This window comes from Terrapene carolina, unplaced genomic scaffold (assembly GCF_002925995.2).
Source record: "Terrapene carolina triunguis isolate 2854851 unplaced genomic scaffold, T_m_triunguis-2.0 Scaffold211, whole genome shotgun sequence".
In the NCBI taxonomy this organism is placed as follows: domain Eukaryota; kingdom Metazoa; phylum Chordata; order Testudines; family Emydidae; genus Terrapene; species Terrapene triunguis.
Window position 1 is genome coordinate 31,787,765 of NW_020664562.1, and position 20,306 is coordinate 31,808,070.

At 41.1% G+C, this 20,306-nt stretch overlaps 1 protein-coding gene across 5 annotated transcripts in view; it reads left to right on the forward strand.

Moving 5' to 3' along the window:
- Window positions 1–20,306, forward strand: part of LOC113407405 (ZZ-type zinc finger-containing protein 3-like) — a 96,954-nt gene that overhangs the window by 37,024 nt on the left and 39,624 nt on the right. For all 5 annotated transcript variants that reach the window (XM_026655890.2, XM_026655891.2, XM_026655894.2 and 2 more), the window contains exon 2: window positions 4,594–6,152. In XM_026655890.2, the coding sequence (XP_026511675.1) occupies window positions 4,645–6,152 (1,508 nt within the window). In that variant the 5' untranslated portion in view covers window positions 4,594–4,644. The remainder of the gene's footprint in view (window positions 1–4,593; window positions 6,153–20,306) is intronic.

The window sequence follows — 20,306 nt, forward strand, 5'->3', positions numbered from 1 at the left end:
GCTGCTTGGGAATAGAGCTCAATTTTGGGGAGATCTGGAAGTTCCACTTGTTAACTATTTTTCTCTGTTGTGCTACATGAAATCCCTTCATAGTTTAGACACCGTGCAGTAGGCAGACAGTTGCTCAGCAGGGCTCCTAAACTCTGTAAGAATGGAGTTTTATGCCTGCACAGTTAAAGATCCCCAGATGGCGTCGCTTTGCCTGCTCCCATTCAGCACCTTCTGCCCCTCATGCTAATGCGTGCCTTCAGCTAGTCATCCAGTCTAAAGTCTTCCTTCTGCAGTTATGTTCATTTAGTAGTTCATTTTTAGAATGATTTCAGTCAAACTGAACATTGCCAATGATTTTAAATTGTAAGCTCTTTGAGACATACACTGTGTCTCATTTCTGTGTAAATCACTGTACTGACTTTGGGTGCTGTATATATTGTAAAAAATTGGCAATTGTTAACGTTGCTACATAATATCCATTTTGCCACAAAATTTATTCAGCTGAGTAATTTAGGTTTCATGCGCCACATGGTACAGCCTTGTCCAAAATTCACTAGAATCCACTAAAACTCTACTGCAGCCTGTACAGACCTAACCCGATTTGAAAACATTTTTCTTCCATTTCCTCTTTTGGCTTAGTGCTCCCCCTGTTTCTCTCCTTTACCCCCATAGCTGTTCTTCTCTCCTTTCCCCTCTCATTGCTGATTTCTTTTTCTCTTCACCTGAATGGAGCTCAGGATCATGCTCCGTGCCAACTGCCTCTTAGTTTCAGATGGAACCTTTTGCTGAGCATAGCTGAGAGGTGGCTATGGGATGCAGTGCTGAGAGCTGGCCACTTGCACTTAAGTGTATGTCTACATTGCAATTAAAAACCTATGGCTGCCCATGCCAGCTGATTGAGGCTCATGGGGGTTGGGCTAAGGGGCTGTTTAATTGCAGTGTAGACACTCAGGATGGAGCCTGGGCTCCAGGAACCTGTGAGGTGGGAGGTTCCCAGAGCTTGGGCTGCAGCCCCTGCCAGAACATCTATACCGCAATTAAACAGCCCCACAGCCCAAGCCACATGAGCCTGAGTCAGCTGGCATGGGCCAGGCACAAATGTCTAATTACAGTGTAGATATACCATTAAGAGACAACCAAGGGTAAGGAGTGATTAAATTGTTGGGAGAGGTGCTGCTGTTCTCTAAGTACAGCATCATTACTATATTCTGCTGCTTGCTACCATTGCCAATGCTTGTGTCAGATATTCTAACTCTTATATAGTACCAGCCACATTGGGATCATGGGCAACTGTGTTTCTTTAAATATTTGTAGAAGAGCAAAGATCCTTGAGAATTGATGACAGAATCAGTTCTACTTTCAGTGGTTATTACTGTGTTGTTTTCTCTTAATGGGCATAAACCGTGTCTAACTGCTTGTGTGTATTCATAATTATGGCTACAATGGGGTCAAATCATTTTATCTTGTATTTAGGATCCCTCCAGGTGACAAAATATAGAAACCTGTGTTTTCATCACCTGTTTTTACTTAAGACTTTGTCAGAAAAAGTTAAAATAATGAGATAAATTGGGATGACATCCCATGTGACTTATATGTTGTTGATTTGGTTCTAACCCAAAGGTGGGCAAACCATGGCCCACGGGCCACATCCGGTCCGCGGGACAGTCCTGCCCAGTCCTTGAGCTTCCGGCCGGGGAGCCTAGCCCCCGGTCCCTCCCCTGCTGTCCCCCCTACGCCGCTGCGCGGGCAGCGCTCTGGGCGGCGGGATTGCGCGCTCCTGCAGGGCAGCGCAGCAGCATGTCTGGCTCCAGCCGGGCGGCACGGCGGCCAGACATGCTGCTCTGAGCAGCATAGTAAGGGGGCCGGGGCTGGGAGGTTGGATAAAGGGGCAGGGGGTCCCGGGGGACAGGGAGCAGGGGGGGTTGGATAGGGGGTAGGATCCCAGGGGCAGTTAGGGGCGGGGGGTCCCGGGAGGGGGCGGTTAGGGGACAAGGAGCAGAGATGTTGGATGGGTCGGAGGTTCTGAGGGGGGCAGTCAGGGGGTGAGAAGTGGGAGGGGTCGAATAGGGGGCAGGGGCCAGGCTGTTTGGTGAGAGGCACAGCCTTCCCTTTCCAGCCATCCATACAGTTTTGCAACCCCAATGTGGCCCTCGGGCCAAAAAGTTTGCCCACCCCGCTCTAACCTATTGCATTAGTGTTTGAATTTGGTTTCTTTCAGTATAGCCAGGGCATCACGTAATATGTGGTTATGCAGCCATGTAAATACCATATAATTTACCTTTTTGCTAAGATGTCACTTAAATCTGTTTATTGTGCAGATCAGCACAAATGAATTTTTTCTGTAATTTTCTGTTCCTCAGCTTATCTGCTTGCGATTTTAGGATCTCCAGGAGAGAGAAATTGTGTAGCCCGACAGAGAAATGGGAAATACAGCAACATGAGGTTCAGAAGGTGCTAGTGCACTATCTTTTGGGGAGCATGGAGAAAGATACAGAAGCATATGGCTGCCATCCTGTGGCTTTAAGGAACAGAACTATTTCACCTACAGTTCATCAAGAGTGGCGCGCTGCTTAGGAGTTATGAATGCAGCTGCTGCCTCCTGCAAGCCTGCCCTACTCCCCACAAGGCTTTGCTTCAGGCCCTTTAACCACCATCTGTCACCCACTCTCCCAATTTAAAAGTTGTAGTCTTTATCAAATGTCTTTGCAATCAGTCAGTGTTGCCTCATGTCTGTACTGCTGTGGTGCATAAAACAGGGATCCTCACCACATAATTTAGGATGAATGTACAAGGAAAGGAGGGACCTTGATTTGGCTTAGTTAATACAGTAGAATAGTCTCATATTTTGAGAAATTTGTCAGGACTCTGAACTTATTTTCTACATAATCTTTAACTAACCTATTCAAATGTATAGTTTTTCATTTAAATACTCTCTTAACAATTGTATTGTTAATTCACTGTCATTTTACTGTAAAGATAAGTTTACTTACTCATCCACAAGTGTATGAAAATATCTAGGATGCATTAACCTGCATCTAATAATAGCAAACAATTACTTTAGACTCCCTGTGCTTTTTATTAACCTTAATAAATAGTAACAAATTTTTCATTGTTTTGTTTTTTGTTTTTATATATATATATAAAGAATGTAAATCATTCGTAGTTTCATGGTCATAATGTATACCAAGTAATACTTTGCTATTATGCTATCTAGTACTTAATGTAACTAGGAATTTTTAAGTGTATTTGAAATAGCAATTTTAATATAAGCACATGTAAACAAGCAGTTTCATTAGTTGCTGTCATTGTCAGTCAGAATCAAACTGTTCTAGAAGAATATTGTCTTGTCCTGATTGATACAAATGCCACACACCCCATGTTTTCTGCTAAAAGACTTTACCCTACTATCCATATATATATATATAACTTTCTGAGAGGTGACACTGTCATTCTTTTTCCTTCTTGCTGAAAATGGAAAAAAAAAAAACTGTTGAAGGTAGTTCCCTTCCATTTGTCAATTCATGCCTTTATCAAAAACGTGGGTGGCCTGATTTTTATTTATTTATTTATCTATTTTAAAATAGCTTTCAGGCCTCATCATATATGTGCATCATATATGTCAGTTGAATGGGTTGTTGGAATTCTGACAGGTGGAAAAGAAAAAATATGCAGTTAAATGTATGCAACAAAAAAAAAAGTCTGTTCATCATCTCTGATGTAATAGTGCTCCAATACTAATGCCCAGTGTTGCAATAATACGAGGAATGCAAGAAGATAAGGCTGGGATTTAAGATTTCATGGATTGGACCAAACTTAGAGAGTCCTACTGTGTCACACTAACATCTCAGATCCATACACAGGGGTTTGAAATCTAGATCTGAACCCAGATTTTCCCAAAATTAGAGATAGAAAATGATTCAGTCCATCATTATAGGAATAGGTTCAAACTGCAAATTTTAAATATGATGTTTTGTTTTGGACCCATTTCTACTGATAGTGGTTTGACAGGAGTAACAGCTTTTGATCATCTGTCAAATTAGAAGTGCAAATGAAAATAATGTTACTTATCAATTTCTTTGATTTATAAAGGCAACAGATTCAGTTAGCAAGATATTGTATTAATGTTTCATCTTGCTATGTGATTATAATTAATGTATATTGCTATTGATGAATATGGAATTTTAAGGATGAGGTTTGATATTTCTTGTTGTGTGAGTGCAGACATTTAATAATCATGCCTGTACAAAATGATTTTTTGTACAATATAGTAAAAACAGTGCACTTTAGTAATACTGAAGTGTTCCAGTTATATTTTATATTCAGACTTTAATGATACTCTTGATACCTGTCCTAAAGAGAGAATAAATAGAAATAGTAAGTAAACTATTCTATTTCTTGGGGCCAATATACATATCTGTAAAAGTCCTTATTTGTTGAAACAGAGGGAAGAAATATTATGTTTCATAAACATATGTAATTTTCACATTAGTACCTTTGTCACAATGTAGAATATATCCTTCAGAACATTAACATAATTTTTATGAATGCAGATGTTTTTGAATGTTACTTTTTTCTCATTGTTTTGTTTACATTTTTTTGAAGGTTTCCCAATGAGTGGATCATGATGAACATACTTTAGGGACTTGCCATAGTATGGCTGCTTCTCGATCTACTCGTGTTACAAGATCAACAGTGGGGTTAAATGGTTTGGATGAAAACTTTTGTGGTCGAACCTTAAGAAACCGTAGTATCGCTCATCCAGAAGAATTATCTCCTCATTCTCAAGTACGATCAAGATCACCAAAGAAGAGACCAGAGTCTGTGCAAACTCAAAAGGGAAGTAATAGTGGAAGAACTACTGACTTGAAACAGCAAAATGCTAGGGAATCATGGGTGAGCCCTAGAAAGAGAGGACTGTCTACTTCTGAAAAAGATAATGTTGAGAAACAAATTGTGGAAAATTGTGAGAAAAGACAAGCAGAATCTGTATCACCAGTTTTAAAACGAATTAAACGTTGCCTACGTTCAGAAGTAGCAAACAGTTCAGAAGAAGATTTGCCTACTAAAGCAGAAAAGGAATCATTGGAGTGTAAGAGTTCCATATCGGACAATGATGCAGTCTCTGCAGGGACTAAACGAGCTTGTCGATGTCTTATACTGGATGATTGTGACAAAAGGGAAGTTAAAAAGGTGAATGTCTGTGCGGAAGGGTTTAATAATTCTGCAATAGTTGAAGAGCTCACAGGCTATCAGGCTGTCAATGGGGTTGATGAGAGAGAGTCAGATGCCCTAAACTGTGATGATTGTCAGCCTGGTGGGAACACTAAACAGAACAGTGCTGGTTCCTGTATGCCCAAGGAGAAAACAGTAGCAGAAAATGGGAATTCATTTGCCCATTCTTCATTGTTGCTTAATAGCAGCAAGGAGGACAGTGTTATAGACCATTATGTGCCTTGCACAAATTCACCTGAACAGGTAAAGTTAGAGGACCACAAAATAAGTGACTGCTTGCCTGCGGAACCTGTTCATCAGGCAAATGAGCCGGCTACAGGGTCCTTTTCTGAAATCCAGTCATCTTTCTTAAGGGATTCTGAGGAGGAGGTAGATGTGGTGGGAGATAGCAGTGCCTCAAAGGAACAGTGTGCTGAAAACACCAACAGCAACCTGAACGCCGATCATGATAGTACATCAATCTCAGGTGAACCTGAACCACCATCTTCTGTGCTGGAATGTGTTTCAGCTCAAATTACATCTATGTCAGAACTTCAAGAACACAGATATACATTGAGAACTTCACCACGAAGGGCTGCCCCTGCCAAAGGTAGCCCCACTAAAAATAACTCGCCTTGTAGAGAAAATGGGCAGGTTGAGGAAAATAATCTTAGTCTCACTGAAAAGAATATAGCTGCAAGTACTAATAATATCCGTGGATCTCCCATAAACGCTAAAGAAATTATGCAGAGTGAAAAAGTGAGAGGTTGTGACTCTGGAGATTATGTGAGTGATGGACTAAGTAAGCCACCCTCTGAGGCTCGGCTCATTGCTGGATATATATCATCTGCCAAAGAGAGTGCCAACCTGCACACTGCAGAAGATGATGAGGAAGAGCCTGATGTGTATTACTTTGAATCAGATCATGTGGCATTGAAACACAACAAAGAGTATGTGTAACTATGGTAACCATGAATTCTGCTTTTGTTCCTTAGCCAAAAATCTAATTTTCAAAAATTATCCATATATCTTTAAGTAATTCCACAATAATTTAAGTACTTTGATTTCTTAATTGTTTAGCTATTATTCGTTTTCATAAATACTTTAACCTCAATCCTCATTTCCCATATCCTCTCAAAAAGTAACCTTTCATCTATGTAATATGCAGTGTGGTACAGCAATGTGGTTTATACAGTTCTAATAATTTAAGTTTCTAGCAAGAAATTGTTTTTGAAACACACTTCTGTTGTTTTTCCCGCCTAGGGAACTTACAGAAACCAAACCAAAATATTACAGCCTTTAATTTAACTAGAAACATTTTTATTATTTATCATCCTGTCTAACAGTTACAGTACATACAGGTTTATTAAATGGTGATACTACTATACATAGCAGAGTATATAAACAAGTTGCTATGGCATCCATTTTCCAAGCATTGTGGAAGAGATTTAGCTATATTTTTTTCATGTCAATTAACTTGTCATGTTGCTAAATTCCAATGCAACAATTTGAAAACTTACACCAGTGTTGTCATTTGCATCATGTTTTCATCTATGGTGACATTATTTTAGCACAAAAAGTATAGATTGATATTCTAATTACCCTTAGCAAGTATAAACATAATTTGTTTATTATCTGAATAGCTATTAGTAAAACTGAGGTAGTCACAAATATGTAATGTGATGAAAGTCCTTGTAAAGAAAAGGCACTGATTTTTATATAAATATAGTTTATATGGAAAGAATTTGCCCTAAAATGACAGATCAGACCACAACTTTATACCACGCAACAATTTCAAGACCTTTTTAAAAATTGTGTTTGGGTTTTATGTTTTCTTGCTATTTAGTATATTGTCTAAATTTTCTTCTGAGTATTGAAATACCAAAAATATTAAGTGCAGATGAGCTTTGCTTCATATGAACAGACAAACAAAGTTATTGCTAGCTATAAGACTTGACAGAAGCTGTGGTTTCCAGAGATAATGGCACCCCTGGGGCATTATGAGGCACAAGACACAGATGATTGTCTCTAATCCTGCAGAAGTTTGTGTTGTTATGGCTTTTGGAGTTACATTATTTTTATAATGAAATTTCTTCAGTATTGGATATAAGTAAATTGCTTTGATTAGAGAAAGCTGCCAATTAAAGTATACAGTAGTTCAGCTGTGAGGTTTGCATAAATTATCATTAAAAATGATAATGTACATATACTACAGCACTTTCTCAATCCAAGTATTTTTTTTGCTGCTTTCCCGTTGACAGACATTGCATATTGTATAAAATTAAATGTCTGATAAAGGTCAGATGAAATGGAAACTCGATCACTTTCTCTTTTTTAGTTTTTGTTGTTTTTATTTTAAACAAGGTGATCTATTTTAATTTGTCAGTGCGAGGACAGTTTTTCTCTCAGCTCTGTAATTTCTGATTATTAAGAATAGAATGTAACAGTGGGGCAAATTTTCAGATGTGACCTTGGATTTTGCTCTTCCAAAATTAAGCATACACAAAACCCACATTATTGTAGGTGAAATCCACATGTGGATGTAAACATTAGATAATAGTGCATTTAATTTCTCTAGTAGTATGTGCAAATGGGTGTAAACATATATTCCTATACAGTTTAGAGGTTAGTTTGAGGCCACCTGAAAACCTGGACCAGTATGTTAACATCTGCATGTGCACAATTGCTCTTTAAATTTAACTAGTTATTGTTGAGCTTGGCAGGCTGCTTGTGACAGCTGCTTGGAATGGTTTTGAAATTACATATATTTATAGGAACAACAAGGAGTCTGATGACACCTTGTTGTTTTGGTAGATACAGACAAACACAGCTACCCCCTGATTCTTGACATATATTTATAGGCTGATAGTCACTGGTGATTGTTAAGAGGTAATGATCTAGATGCAGAATTTTAAGCAAATATTACAGTTTCTGAAATGTGGAACATTCCATCAGTAGTTATAGCAAGAAAGGGAGACTTTTGCAGTCTTTTATAAATTGTGGTATAAATCAGGAAAGGACTGTGCCCACTTTCCAGGTGGAAAGCACAGTTCCACTGAAATACTATTATTTAATCTGCATTCTTCCTTCTTAAAAAGAATGGGCAAGTCCACACTGACACGCAGTTTGGACTAAGGGGGTGTGAATAGCAGTGTGCACCGAAGTGCTGTGCTGTAACTCCCCTGTGTGGAAGCCGTGCACGTGAACTTAAAAGTCCCTAGTTCACACTAATGTAGTCCTGTTTAAAGAGTTTCCATTATAGCAGGCAAATGCTGTTAGTTCTGTGTCATTTTGGCTTTGCAGAGTATGGTGGTCTTATGTTTAGTAGCTCTACAAAGAGCATAAGCTCTCTCTATCTTACAGCAATTCATGATTAGACATGTCTTTTCTTTGTGGGTGAGTTTTGCTCTTTGTTCGTCTTTTAATTCTTTCTAACAAGTCAATCCAGGCAGCCACTCAAAAGATGACACTTAAATCACTCCATAGATTAGCAAAGAGAAATCAGTGTTTTTTGATACCCATCTGTACCCTAGGCCAGCTCCCACGGGGTGGGGAGGGAGCGCCACCCAGCCCCGTTCCCAGCTCTGCTCTGGCAATCACCCCCCATCAGGCTCCCGGCCTCGCACCCAGCCTCTGCCCCCAACTGTGGCCCCTTGGCCTTGGCTCTGCTCCCAGCTCTGGTCCTAGCCCCCGCCCCGCCCCCTGCTGAGGCCTCAGCCCTCTTATACCTGTCTACGTCCTCTCCTCCCCTCCCCGCCAAGCCGCAGCCCCACTCCCAGCCCTTGTGGTGTGGGCTGTGTGTGTGTGTAGACAGAAGTAAGGGGGGTGTGACCCTTAAAAGTTTGGGGGCCACTGCCTTAAAACAATGTATCATTTGTAAAACTTGCCCAGTCTCTGTCCCTAGTGTTCTCGTAGACCTTAACTGTACAGTTCATAAATCTAAGTTTCATGATGTTTGAGAATGGCTTTATTGTTTTATGCAATATTATCATGGATTGTCATGATAATGAGTTATATCAGAATTCGTGTTATATCGGGTAGCGTTATATCGGGGTAGAGGTGTAATTACAATAACTTCATTTGTAAAATTCTAACAATTACAGTCCTAAATTGAAATATGAAACTGTTAGACTATGCTAAAAAGGCCAACAAAACCCCTTAAGACTTGTTTCCCAGAAAAACAAGGTAATAACATATGTATTGTAGCCTTTTTATGTGAAATTATGATGTTTTAATTTGACAGTGTCCATAAAACATTTTTATGTGAACACGTCTAAGGAAATATGAAAATACTGTAGGAAAATAAATACCACAAAAGTGGGAGGATAGTGGAATATTATTATTTAATATTTATATTGGGTAAAACAGTCTCATCCAGGTCATGGTAAGTGCTGTACAGTCTTATAGTAAATGACAGTCCTTCCTTCAAAGAGTGATTCAGAAAACTATAAACAGTAGTTGTACAGCAGTACAAATAAACAATAACAGGCTGATCTAGGAGTTTATATAATTGTAAAATGTTGGGGTTTTTTTTCCTTTATGTTTCATGTATATATTGTTAGTTCAGTTTTTGATTTTGGTTTTCTTTTGTACAATTTCTGCTCTTACAAGTGCCTCTCTGAAAAAAAATCCATTCTGTATGTAATTTAAAGAGTGTTTATATTTTTCCAGTACAGAATTTTTACATTTTAACACTCTGTTTTCAAAAGTCTTATTTAGTCGTCTTCTTATGTCTTAATACTTGCTAATATATCCCCTTGCTGTCTCCTTGTTAACTTTCATCATTCCCATTAAATTACTTGCCTCAAATTCTCTGTCTTCTCAATTCAGGCTTATTGTTTTAAATATGTGTCTCCCTTTGTCCTGCTTTTCATTTTTCCTTCATTCTCAGTCTCTTTTTTCTTTTTCTTTTTTATTATTATTATTTATTATTATTATTTTTGCCTACTTCTCTCCACTTACATTACCTTCCTATGTTTGTCTTGAAATGCTTTGCATTACAGGGACTATAGGGAGGGGAGCTGGAAGTGTCTGCTCAGAACTTTCTTTTGAGAGATTGGATAGTCCCTGGGCCAAATTTGAGTGAGTTCATAATACCTTTATGTATTGCTATACAGCTATGGCCTGAATCCTGAAATCTGAAATCAGTTTTTCAGGGGGACACTTACACTTGCATGGAATCCCACTGAAGTCAGTGGGGTTCTGTATGGGCGCAAGGACCTGTATATGGCAACTAGATTACAGGATACAGGGACCTATATTTTTCCAATAGACAAGTGCTTCCTTGTATCTTTCTGCATACATTTATTATACTTCATAGTTTAAAAATGACATATTCATATATGAGTTTAAAACAAAATAAAAGACAGAGTGTAAAATATTTAATTATATTTCTAAAATCCCTATTTGTTGTCTGTAATGGATTGCTTTGTCAATGTGGAACCCTAATTGAAGCCAGTGGGCTTTGCACAGATACAAGAGTCCACCTGTGGACAAAGAATTGCAGGGTCAGACCTAGATATTTTAAGTTCTAGCATGTTGTGAGCTCCTATGACATATGCGCGTGTGCACACGTATTTTGCCTTACCAGTTATTTCAAGACCCTCTTACAGAGAACCCATTTGAATTATAAATCTATAATGATTTCATGACAAACTGTTCTAATCTTTGCATTTTAAAAATGTAATTAGTTTTCATTAATATATTCACAGATTAAAAACCAGAGAATTCAGAGTTAGGTTAAACTTAAGATTTGGTAATGCACAGATAAAGCATCAAAATACTTTAATTCCACCTTGAAGTGACACCATGCAGTTATGAGTTGTGCCTAATAGTGTGTAGTTCCAGTTTAGATTATACTGATTTTTATAGACACATTAATTTTTTTCATTATTCCTTTCTTTATGGGGCACACCATCTTTCCTTAGGGAAACTTAACATTACTCTTACTTGGAACAATGGGGGCTGGTGGTCATTTTGAAAGATGCCATTTTTTTTGCTAATAGCAGCCTTGTACCCTCACTGACATTGAGAACAATAGGCGATGGCAAATACTTTGAAACAGGTCAGTCCTTCTTGATATTCTCTGTAGAAGAATATTATTTGACAGTCGCCGCTGAAGAAGAAATTTTCACTTTTGAAGGATAATGGGAATAAATTACCATTAATCCTTAAAAAGAATCTCCAAATGTAGCTTATGCATATGATTGGAGTGAGTTTTAACTTTGAGAAGGGTCTGTGGTGTTCTGTTAATATCACTTGGGACAGAATGGTCTGACAAAGGGTGATAAATTTCTTAAATTACCCATTTTTAGTTTATTTTAACTCATAAGACACTTATTGGGTTTACTTGTCAATTCAGAAAATTCATTCTGTGCTCAAGCACGTGTTGTAATTTTGATGAGGTCTGGCTGTATTTTTCATAAGTATAAGAGCTGTATAAGAAATCCTTTGTACGAGTTTGAGGTGAACTACAGTTTAGTAATACAAATAATTTTTTGTTACTAAACAACATTATACTAATAAAATGTGATTAGTTAAGTGTTAGTGAAGTTCTGCTATTTTTTATAACTAACCCCAAACTTACACAATTTCAAAATTTTAGTATAATTTCTCAGCAGCTTCCATTAGTGTCACATTTATGAGATACAACCTTGAGAAAGCAATAGATATCAGTAAATAGAATATTACATTAAATATTAAATTAATAAATAATAAACTAACCCTCCACAGGACTTGAAAAATGGCTTCGGTGAATAATACATAGCTAGTAAAAAGCTTCTCAGAGTGAGTGCTGGCAACTTCTACAGAGTTGAAGCTTTCCTTTAAAAAGAAAGAAAAAATTTGCAAAAATAACCTTCAAATGTGAGTGGAGTCTAAACCAATGCAGATGGACAACAGCTCCACTTCCTTTCCAGCTATTCATAGCTTTGCCAAACTGCAGCAGAGTAAAATCAACCAGTTTCATTGCTGTCCCCAAGACTCTGACAATAATAATGACAATTTCGCTCTGCTGCTAGTTGGAAATCTCTGAGTAGGAACAGGGTTAGGCACTGCAGTTACTTATTAGGGAAGGAGATTTGATAATTTGCATCTGAAGGGAGGGGGTACAGTAGTGGAAACATCTCCCTCGCAATAGCCAGAATGCTGTGATAAAGGTGAACAAACAGAAACAAACACACTGTAATCACGGCAGCCATGAGACAGCTAATGGTAGAGAAGTGGAGACCGCCGATTATTTTGATAGGAGCCCTGAAATGAAAGAGGAGCAACAGTGTGAAACAGAATGCACATGCTCATTTTTCTTGCAGCAGGCATGGTGGGTTTGCGGAGACGGGGAAGGGAACACTTCAAAATTATTAGACACTTAGTAGCCAGAGGCTGATTTTAAAGCTGAACCCACCAAGGATTTAGGGATAACGTCCTTGTATTACTCCCTATACCCTCCCCTTTCCTTTGGCACCTGGACAGTGGGAGTCCCCTCATCACATCTGTTGGCTTTGTCTAATATCTTTAATTATCTGGCTCTTAGGCATCTGTTAAAATGTTAAAGCGCTTATGTGCTGGGTTGGGTTTAGGGAATGTGTGAAGAGTGTTCATGTGTGAGAGCCTGGGCATAGAAGAGAAGGAGGAATTGATACAAGATAAGTGTGATGTTGAGGGAGAGGAAGAGAGAAGGAGATTTTGGTGGAAGAAAGAGAAAATTAAATTTAAGAGAAGATAGCAATCACAAAGAGAGACCAAAGTGTGAGGGAAGCAACGCAGGGTTGTTAAAGTGGGGGGGGGGGGGGAGGAGGGGAGAAAGGAAAAGTGTAGTGAAGCTAGGAATAAGGACAAACTAAAGCAAGAGATGTTAGTAAGTTTGGACTTATTCCTTTAAAACTTCTGGAGTTATTGCCTTGGGGCATGGCTGCATCTGTATTTTTCACCCTGGCTAATCTGCTTAGTCTTGGGACAAGTCTACATTACAAAATTAAGTTGACCTAAGTTACATCAATGTACAGCCATCCCAGTAATTAAATTGCTTTTGCCTGTCCACACTACGCTCCTTGTGTTGGCGGTGCATGTTCTCACTATTAGCGCTTGCATCTATGCAGAGAGCAGTGTTCCTTGGGTAGGTATCCTATTTTGTAACTCGCCACATCTAGCACAGGGTGTTTTGGGAGGGATTTGAAATGCCTCATGAGGACAAATGAGTCGCACAGGAGTTAGTGGGAACATGGTTTCAATGTCCCATGATGCATTTTTCTCTTTCCCATAATGTTTTGTGCCTCTTTTCAAAAGATCTGCAAACCCACATGTCTACCATCTATGTGAGAAGCATGGTTCCTGCACAACTATGGACTACTGTGATGAGTGTTGCAAGCATAGCACGTGCCGTATTTGCAGAGCCGCCAGAGGAGCCGTGAGGAACATGAGGATTCCTTGGAGGCTAGCTTACTGTAGGATATAGAAACAATTCCAAGTTGTTGTTGGCATTCACGGAGCAGCTGCAGATGGTGGAGTGCTGATTCTGGGCCCGAGAAACAAGCATCGACTCACGTGATCGAATCGTTACGCCGGTATTGGATGACGAGCAGTGACTGAAGAACTTTTGAATGCACAAAGCCACGTTCCTTGAAGTGTGTGCAGAGCTCGCCCAGCCCTCCGGCAGAGCGACACCAAAAGGAGAGCAAGTGGCAATCACTGTGTGGCAGCTTGTCATGCCAGATTGCTACCAATCTGTCAGGAATCAATTTGGAGTTGGGGAATCCACAATGGGAGCTGCTGTGATGCAAGTGTGCAGGGCCATTAATCACATCCTGCTACAAAGGACTGCGACTCTGGGCAATTTGCGGGACATAGTAGATCACAGGCGTTGACTTTCTAAAGTGACGGGGGGGGGGGGTGCTTGCCCTCTGGCTCTGCCCGAGGCCCTGCCCCCACTCCACCCCATCCCCCAAGGTTCCACCCTGCCCCGCCTCTTCCCACCCCAACTCCACCCCCGTCCCACCTCTTCCTACCCAGTTCCGCCCTTCCCACAAGTGTGCTGTGTCCTCGCTCTTCCCCCCGTCCCTCCCAGCCTCCTGCTTGCATGCCATGAGACAGCTGATTATGGCAGGTGGGAGGCGTGGGGAGGGAGGGTGAGGTGCTGATCCACGGGGCTCGCCAGTGGGTGGGAGGCACTGAGCGGAGTGGTGTGAGCTGATAGGGGGCTGACGGTGGGTGCTCAGAACCCACCATTTTTTCCCTGTGGGTGCTCCAACTCTGGAGCACCCATAGAGTCAGCACCTATGTAGTTGATGGTTTTGCAGCAGTGCAGTTCCTGAATTGTGGTGAACAATAGATGGCACGCACATCCCTATTTTGGCACAGGATTACCTTGCCATAGAGTGCAGCAACAGAAATGGCTACTTTTCTATGGTATTGGAAGTGCTGGTGGATCACCGGGGACGTTTTACTGACATTAACACGGGAAGATCAGGGAAGGTGCATGACATACGCATCTCTAAAAACACTGGCCTATTCAGAAAGCTGCAAGCAGGGGATGTTGAAATGCCAGTTGTGATCCTGGGAAACCCAGCCTACCCCTTACTCCCATGGCTCATGAAGCCTTATACCGGCAACCTCAGTAGTAGCAAGGAGTGCTTCAACTACAGGCTCAGCAGGTGCAGAATGACAGTTGAATGTGCCTTTGGCTGTTTGAAAGGCTGCCAGTGCTGTCTAGTCACAAGATTAGACCCCAGTGGAAAAAAATATCCCATTGATTATAGCTGCTTGCTGTATGGTTCATAGTATCTGTGAAGCAAATGGGGAAAAGTTTCCACCGGGGTGGAGGGCAGAGGTGGAATGGCTGTCTGCTGATGTTGAGCAGCCAGATACCAGGGCTGTAAGAAGAGCTCAGCAGGGAGCTATGTGGCTCAGGGAGACGTTGAAAGAAACCTTTTAATAGTGAGCCACAGTAATGTGTGTTGCTCTAATGTGCTCTGCCTGGTATTGTTTTTTGCACCCTGGTATGAACCTTGTAATGGATGCTCTATGTGTAGTAAATGCAAATGCACCTATTGTTGTTATCCGTGAATGATGTCAGCCCCAACCAGCATATGTTGTGAACTAATAAAGATGAATTAAGTTTCCACAGACCTTTATTCCAAACCCGTGCAAACAGACATATTTGTAACTGAATGAAACTTTATAAATACAGGGGAAAGAACAGTCATTTCATTTCACAAACATACGCCAACTGTGTCTTTCACAGATCAGTGTATGTGCGGCTCTGATTGTACTCTTCCCCTGGCACCGTTTTCCACAGGTGGTGGTGGTTTAGCCGATTTCTCACTCCTGAGGCTAATGGACGCTGAAAGGGAACAGCTCCTGACCTTATACTGCTAGCCTGTGTGCTGCATTGGTGCCGGCTAAAGTAATTGCTGAGTGGCATGGGAAAGTGTCTTACCGCAGCAGAAGAAATAAGGCAGCCCTCCCCAGAAACCTTCAGCAGAAGATTTCAGACTACCTCCAGGAAAGTTTCCTTGAGATCGCTATGGAGGATTCATGGGACATCCCGGTGCACATAAACTGTTCTGCTGTGCCCCCTCTGCCTAAGTGTACATGGGACATGAGAAGCAGATAGCAACTCTACCTCTTTTGGTTATTTCTTGCCTCTTCTAGTATGATTAAAAAAGAGTAAATGAACAGATATATCTCTGCAATATCAAAGCAAACTGCATACTTACCAGAGATTTCTTCCCCTGCATCAGACTCACCTGTGCTGAATTGTAGGGACTGGCTCGACTGCTTGGGAATCAAAAACAGGTCCTGGCTCACTTTGCCACTGGATCCCTGATTGCCTGTCCCTCCTCCTCTTCTTCCTCATCCAACACCACCTCCTCAATGTTCGTTCCAGGGACCTGTGACTCCAGCTCCCCTGAAGTATCCACGGGGCCTTTTTTGTTTTGTTTTTTGTGTGTGGGGGGGGGGAGGAATGGAGTCTCTGCTGAGAATGGCATGCAGCTCTTTGTAAAACTGGCATGTCTGTGCCTCTGCACTAGAGCAACTATTCGCTTCCCTTGCCTTCTGTTACACCTGCCGCAGCTCCTTTGCTTTGCTTTCATGCAGTATTGTTGCAGGTCCCTCTGGTAGCCCTTCTCCCCCATGCCCCGAGTGATCTATTTGTAGATATCAACGTTTCTGCGGCTAGATCGGAGCTGTGCCTGCACAGCCTCTTCTCCCCACAGAGTCAGGAGATCCAACACCTAGTGTACGCCAGGCAGCGTGGAGACAGCATGTTCAGCTGGTAGTTGCTAGGTGAGCTCTCCACTCAAACAGAAAATGGAATTTCAAAAATTCATGGAGCTTTAAAAGGGGAGGGCCGTGTACCTGGCCACCAGGCAGCGGAGTTCAAAACAGTGACCAGAGTAGTCACGATGGGGCATTGTGGGACACCTCCTGGAGGCCACTAAAGTCAATGTAAATAACATAGTGTCTACACTGACACTGTGTTGCCGTAACTACGTCAACCTAATCGCTACACCTCTCATGGAGGTGGAGTTAAGTCAGCGAAGCGGGCGAGTTACATCGGCGGGAGTGACACTTTAGTGTAAATGCTTACAGAGTTAGGTCAATGTAAGCTGCCTTGCATCAACCTAACTGTAGTGTATACTAGGCCTTGACTAATAAATATCAAAGTAATTTTTTTCAAGTCCTTAGTTTCATCACCTTCCTAAAAATATAAATACATACATATTTACTACAGTGTAGCCTAATTAATAGTCTAAAACAAATTTATTTTAAAGAAATTTTTAAAAAGAAAGAAAACAGAGAGAACCTTTGGCACCTACTGATTTGGAAATGCTTAACCAGTTTTAAAGTACATTAATTATTGTAGAATATCTAAATTAGAAAGTGACAAAAGATTAGACCTACAGCCTCTCTTTGGAGGTGTCAGAAATATCAGATTAAACTGCAGTGTTCTTGTAAAGTTACAATTAAAGTAGAACAGGGGCATCTGTAGTTCAGAAAAAATATGAACAGAATATTCTGATACTCTACTAAACAAACATGAGACTTTTCCATGAAATACTCTTTTGGTTTTTGAAATGGCCTAATTTGGTATGTTGTCTCTGACAGTGGTACCTATTAAATGCTTCAGAGAAGGTGCAAGAAAACACACAATGTACAATTTTGCAATAATGTGTCTGGAAAGTTTCTTCTTAACCCCAAGTATTTAGGATTTGTCTACACACAAAAGTTGTGCTATATTAACTATACTGGGATCATAGAATCATAGACTTTAAGGTCAGAAGGGACCATTATGATCATCTAGTCTGACTTCCTGCACAACGCAGGCTACAGAATCTCACCCACCCACTCCTGTATCAAACCTGTGTCTGAGCCATTGAAATCCTCAAATCATGATTTAAAGACTTCAAGGTGCAGAGAATAGTTAAAGTGATACAAACTTCCTAGTGTGGTTATACAGTTATGTCAGTATAAAGGTGCCTTATGGCAGTACAGCTGTTCCCATATGGGAAGGGGAATCAGCTGTGCTGGTAAAAGGCACCTTTATACTGGTAAAAAAGTGTCCATACTAGGGGTTGTACCAGTATAACTATTTTGATTTTTTTTTTTTTAAATCATACCCTAATATTAAGTTCATTCTTGTTCTTACTAGGAATAGGATACAGACATAAAATCATGAATGAAATGTTAGTTCAGTTGACTATTATGTCTTCTCCCAGGCCATGTCTCCATTACCACTTATGTCAGCAAAACAGATGTCTCGCAGGCTAGGTCTACACTACAGGGGGGTGTTGACCTAAGATACGCAACTTCAGCTACGTGAATAGCGTAGCTGAAGTTGCGTATTTTAGGTCGACTTACCTGGCTGTGAGGACGGCGGCGAGTCGACCGCTGCCACGCCACCGTCAACTCCACTTCCGCCTCTTGCCGCGGTGGATTTCCGGAGTCGACGGCAGAGCGATCAGGGATCGATTTTTATCGCGTCTTCACTAGACGTGATAAGTCGATCCCCAATAGATCGATTGCTACCCGCCGATCCGGCGGGTAGTGAAGACGTGCCCTCAGAGATGTGAAAAAAACACCCCACAAGCGACATAAGTTCGTTTGTGTGCACAGTGCTTTGTCGGCAGAAGTTCTCCTGTCGGCATTGAGCAGCTACACGAACGATCAAACAGCAGCACAGCTGCAAGTTCGCTAATGTGGACACGGCCTCACTCTTTTGTTCTGCAAACACAGAGTTCAAGGTGAGGACATAATACTGATTTATATAATGATTCAGCTGTGCTAAATTGTTGTACACATTTCCGAGCCTAAGGACACAATCTGCTTACCTGCGTTTTACCGGTATGATTGATGGTAATAAAAAGAGAAATTTTATCCCTCCACACCAAAGCACAGCAAAACAGAAAAAGCAAAACAAAAACTTGAGTGAATATGTGGAATTTTTCAAGGCCAATTAATAGTGGTGGTATATTTTCAGTATTATTTTCCATTACTTTCTTAATACAATGTAACATATTTTGCTTTTTTTAAATTATTGGTATACATTTTGGCATCTTCTTATTGAAGACCAACAGGATCCTATGGTAGTTTTGAAAAATGCCAACTCATTTTTCAGTCTTTTATTCAGAGATTTTAGAGCCAGAAAAGGACCATTATGATTATCTAGTCTGAGCAGCATAACACAGGCCATAGAATTTCACCCAGCAGTTCCCTCATCAAATTCAATAGCTGTGTTTTTTAATACAGCATATCTTGTTAGAAAGACATCCTGTTTTGATTTAAAGACTTTGTGATGAAAAATCTACCACATGCCTTGGTAGGCTGTACCATTGGTTATTTATCCTCATTTACAATATGTACGTTATTTCCAGTTTGAATTTGTTTAGCTTCATCTTTCTGCCATAGCATCTTACTATGCCTTCTGATTACTCAAGATTTAGTCTAAAGGTTATCCTTATAGATGATCCCTTGCATCAGGACTCATTAAACCATTCATGACTGCAAGTCATGTCCGGTATACATAGATTGCAGTTCTATAATATTAGCATAATACAATACCTAAGGGATTAAGCTGTAATTACTTTTAGAACAAGAGTATGTGCTTAAGTACTCTATTCTGCCCCCCTTGCTTTTTTGCTTAGTGAAAATACTTAAATGACCTAGGAGAAACCCCTAATTAAACAACAGCATTACCAACTCTTGCAGGTTGTGTTTTTTTTTTTTTAGAGCTGTGGTATTTCAGCTGGGTCTGGTGAATTTGAGCCTTGTTTAGGGAAAACCCCCTTTGACTGGCTGCCTTTCCCGCCCTCCCCACATCCTGGGGAACAGCACCCAATCAGGGTTGCTGCAGGACTCAGTCAGAGATCAGAACCAACACCATTCTCACAGGAGGGGAGGGAACAGAGAGACCCCAGCAGCTCAAAGTGGCCTCCTCCGCCCTCCCCTCCTTTGAGCTCAGGGCAGCCCTCATTCCCCTTCCCTGCCTTCTTCTCTGCAACACCAGCCCTGGGAAGGGGGAGAGGGGAACCACTGTAGCTGGTCACCCTGGCCTGGGAAAGGATATGTGTATGGGGGTGTGTGAAGATCGCCTAGAGCTGCAGGAGGAACAGAAGTTAGGTGGGGTGGGAGGTGAGGATGGTGCAGACTTAGGCCTGGTCCACACTACCCCCCCACTTCAGACTAAGGTACGCAAATTCAGCTACGTTAATAACGTAGCTGAATTCGAAATACCTTAGTCCGAACTTACCGCGGGTCCAGACGCTGCAGGAAGACTCCCCCGTCGATGCCGCGTACTCCTCTCGCCGAGCTGGAGTACCGGCGTCAACGGCAAGCACTTCCGGGATCGATCCGGGATCGATTTATCGCGTCTAGAAAAGAAGCAATAAATCGATCCCAGAACATCGATTGCCTGCCGTCGGACCCGGAGGTAAGTGTAGACGTACCCTTAAGCTAAGAATTGATGAGGATGGAAAGCAGAACTAATGTGGAGTAGAATTGATGGGGGGGCTGTGGAACAAGATTGATTTGAGGGATGGGAGGGCAGCATTAATTGCTGAACAGGGAGATGAGCAGATGTAGGGGTGAGATCTGCACTGGGACCAAAA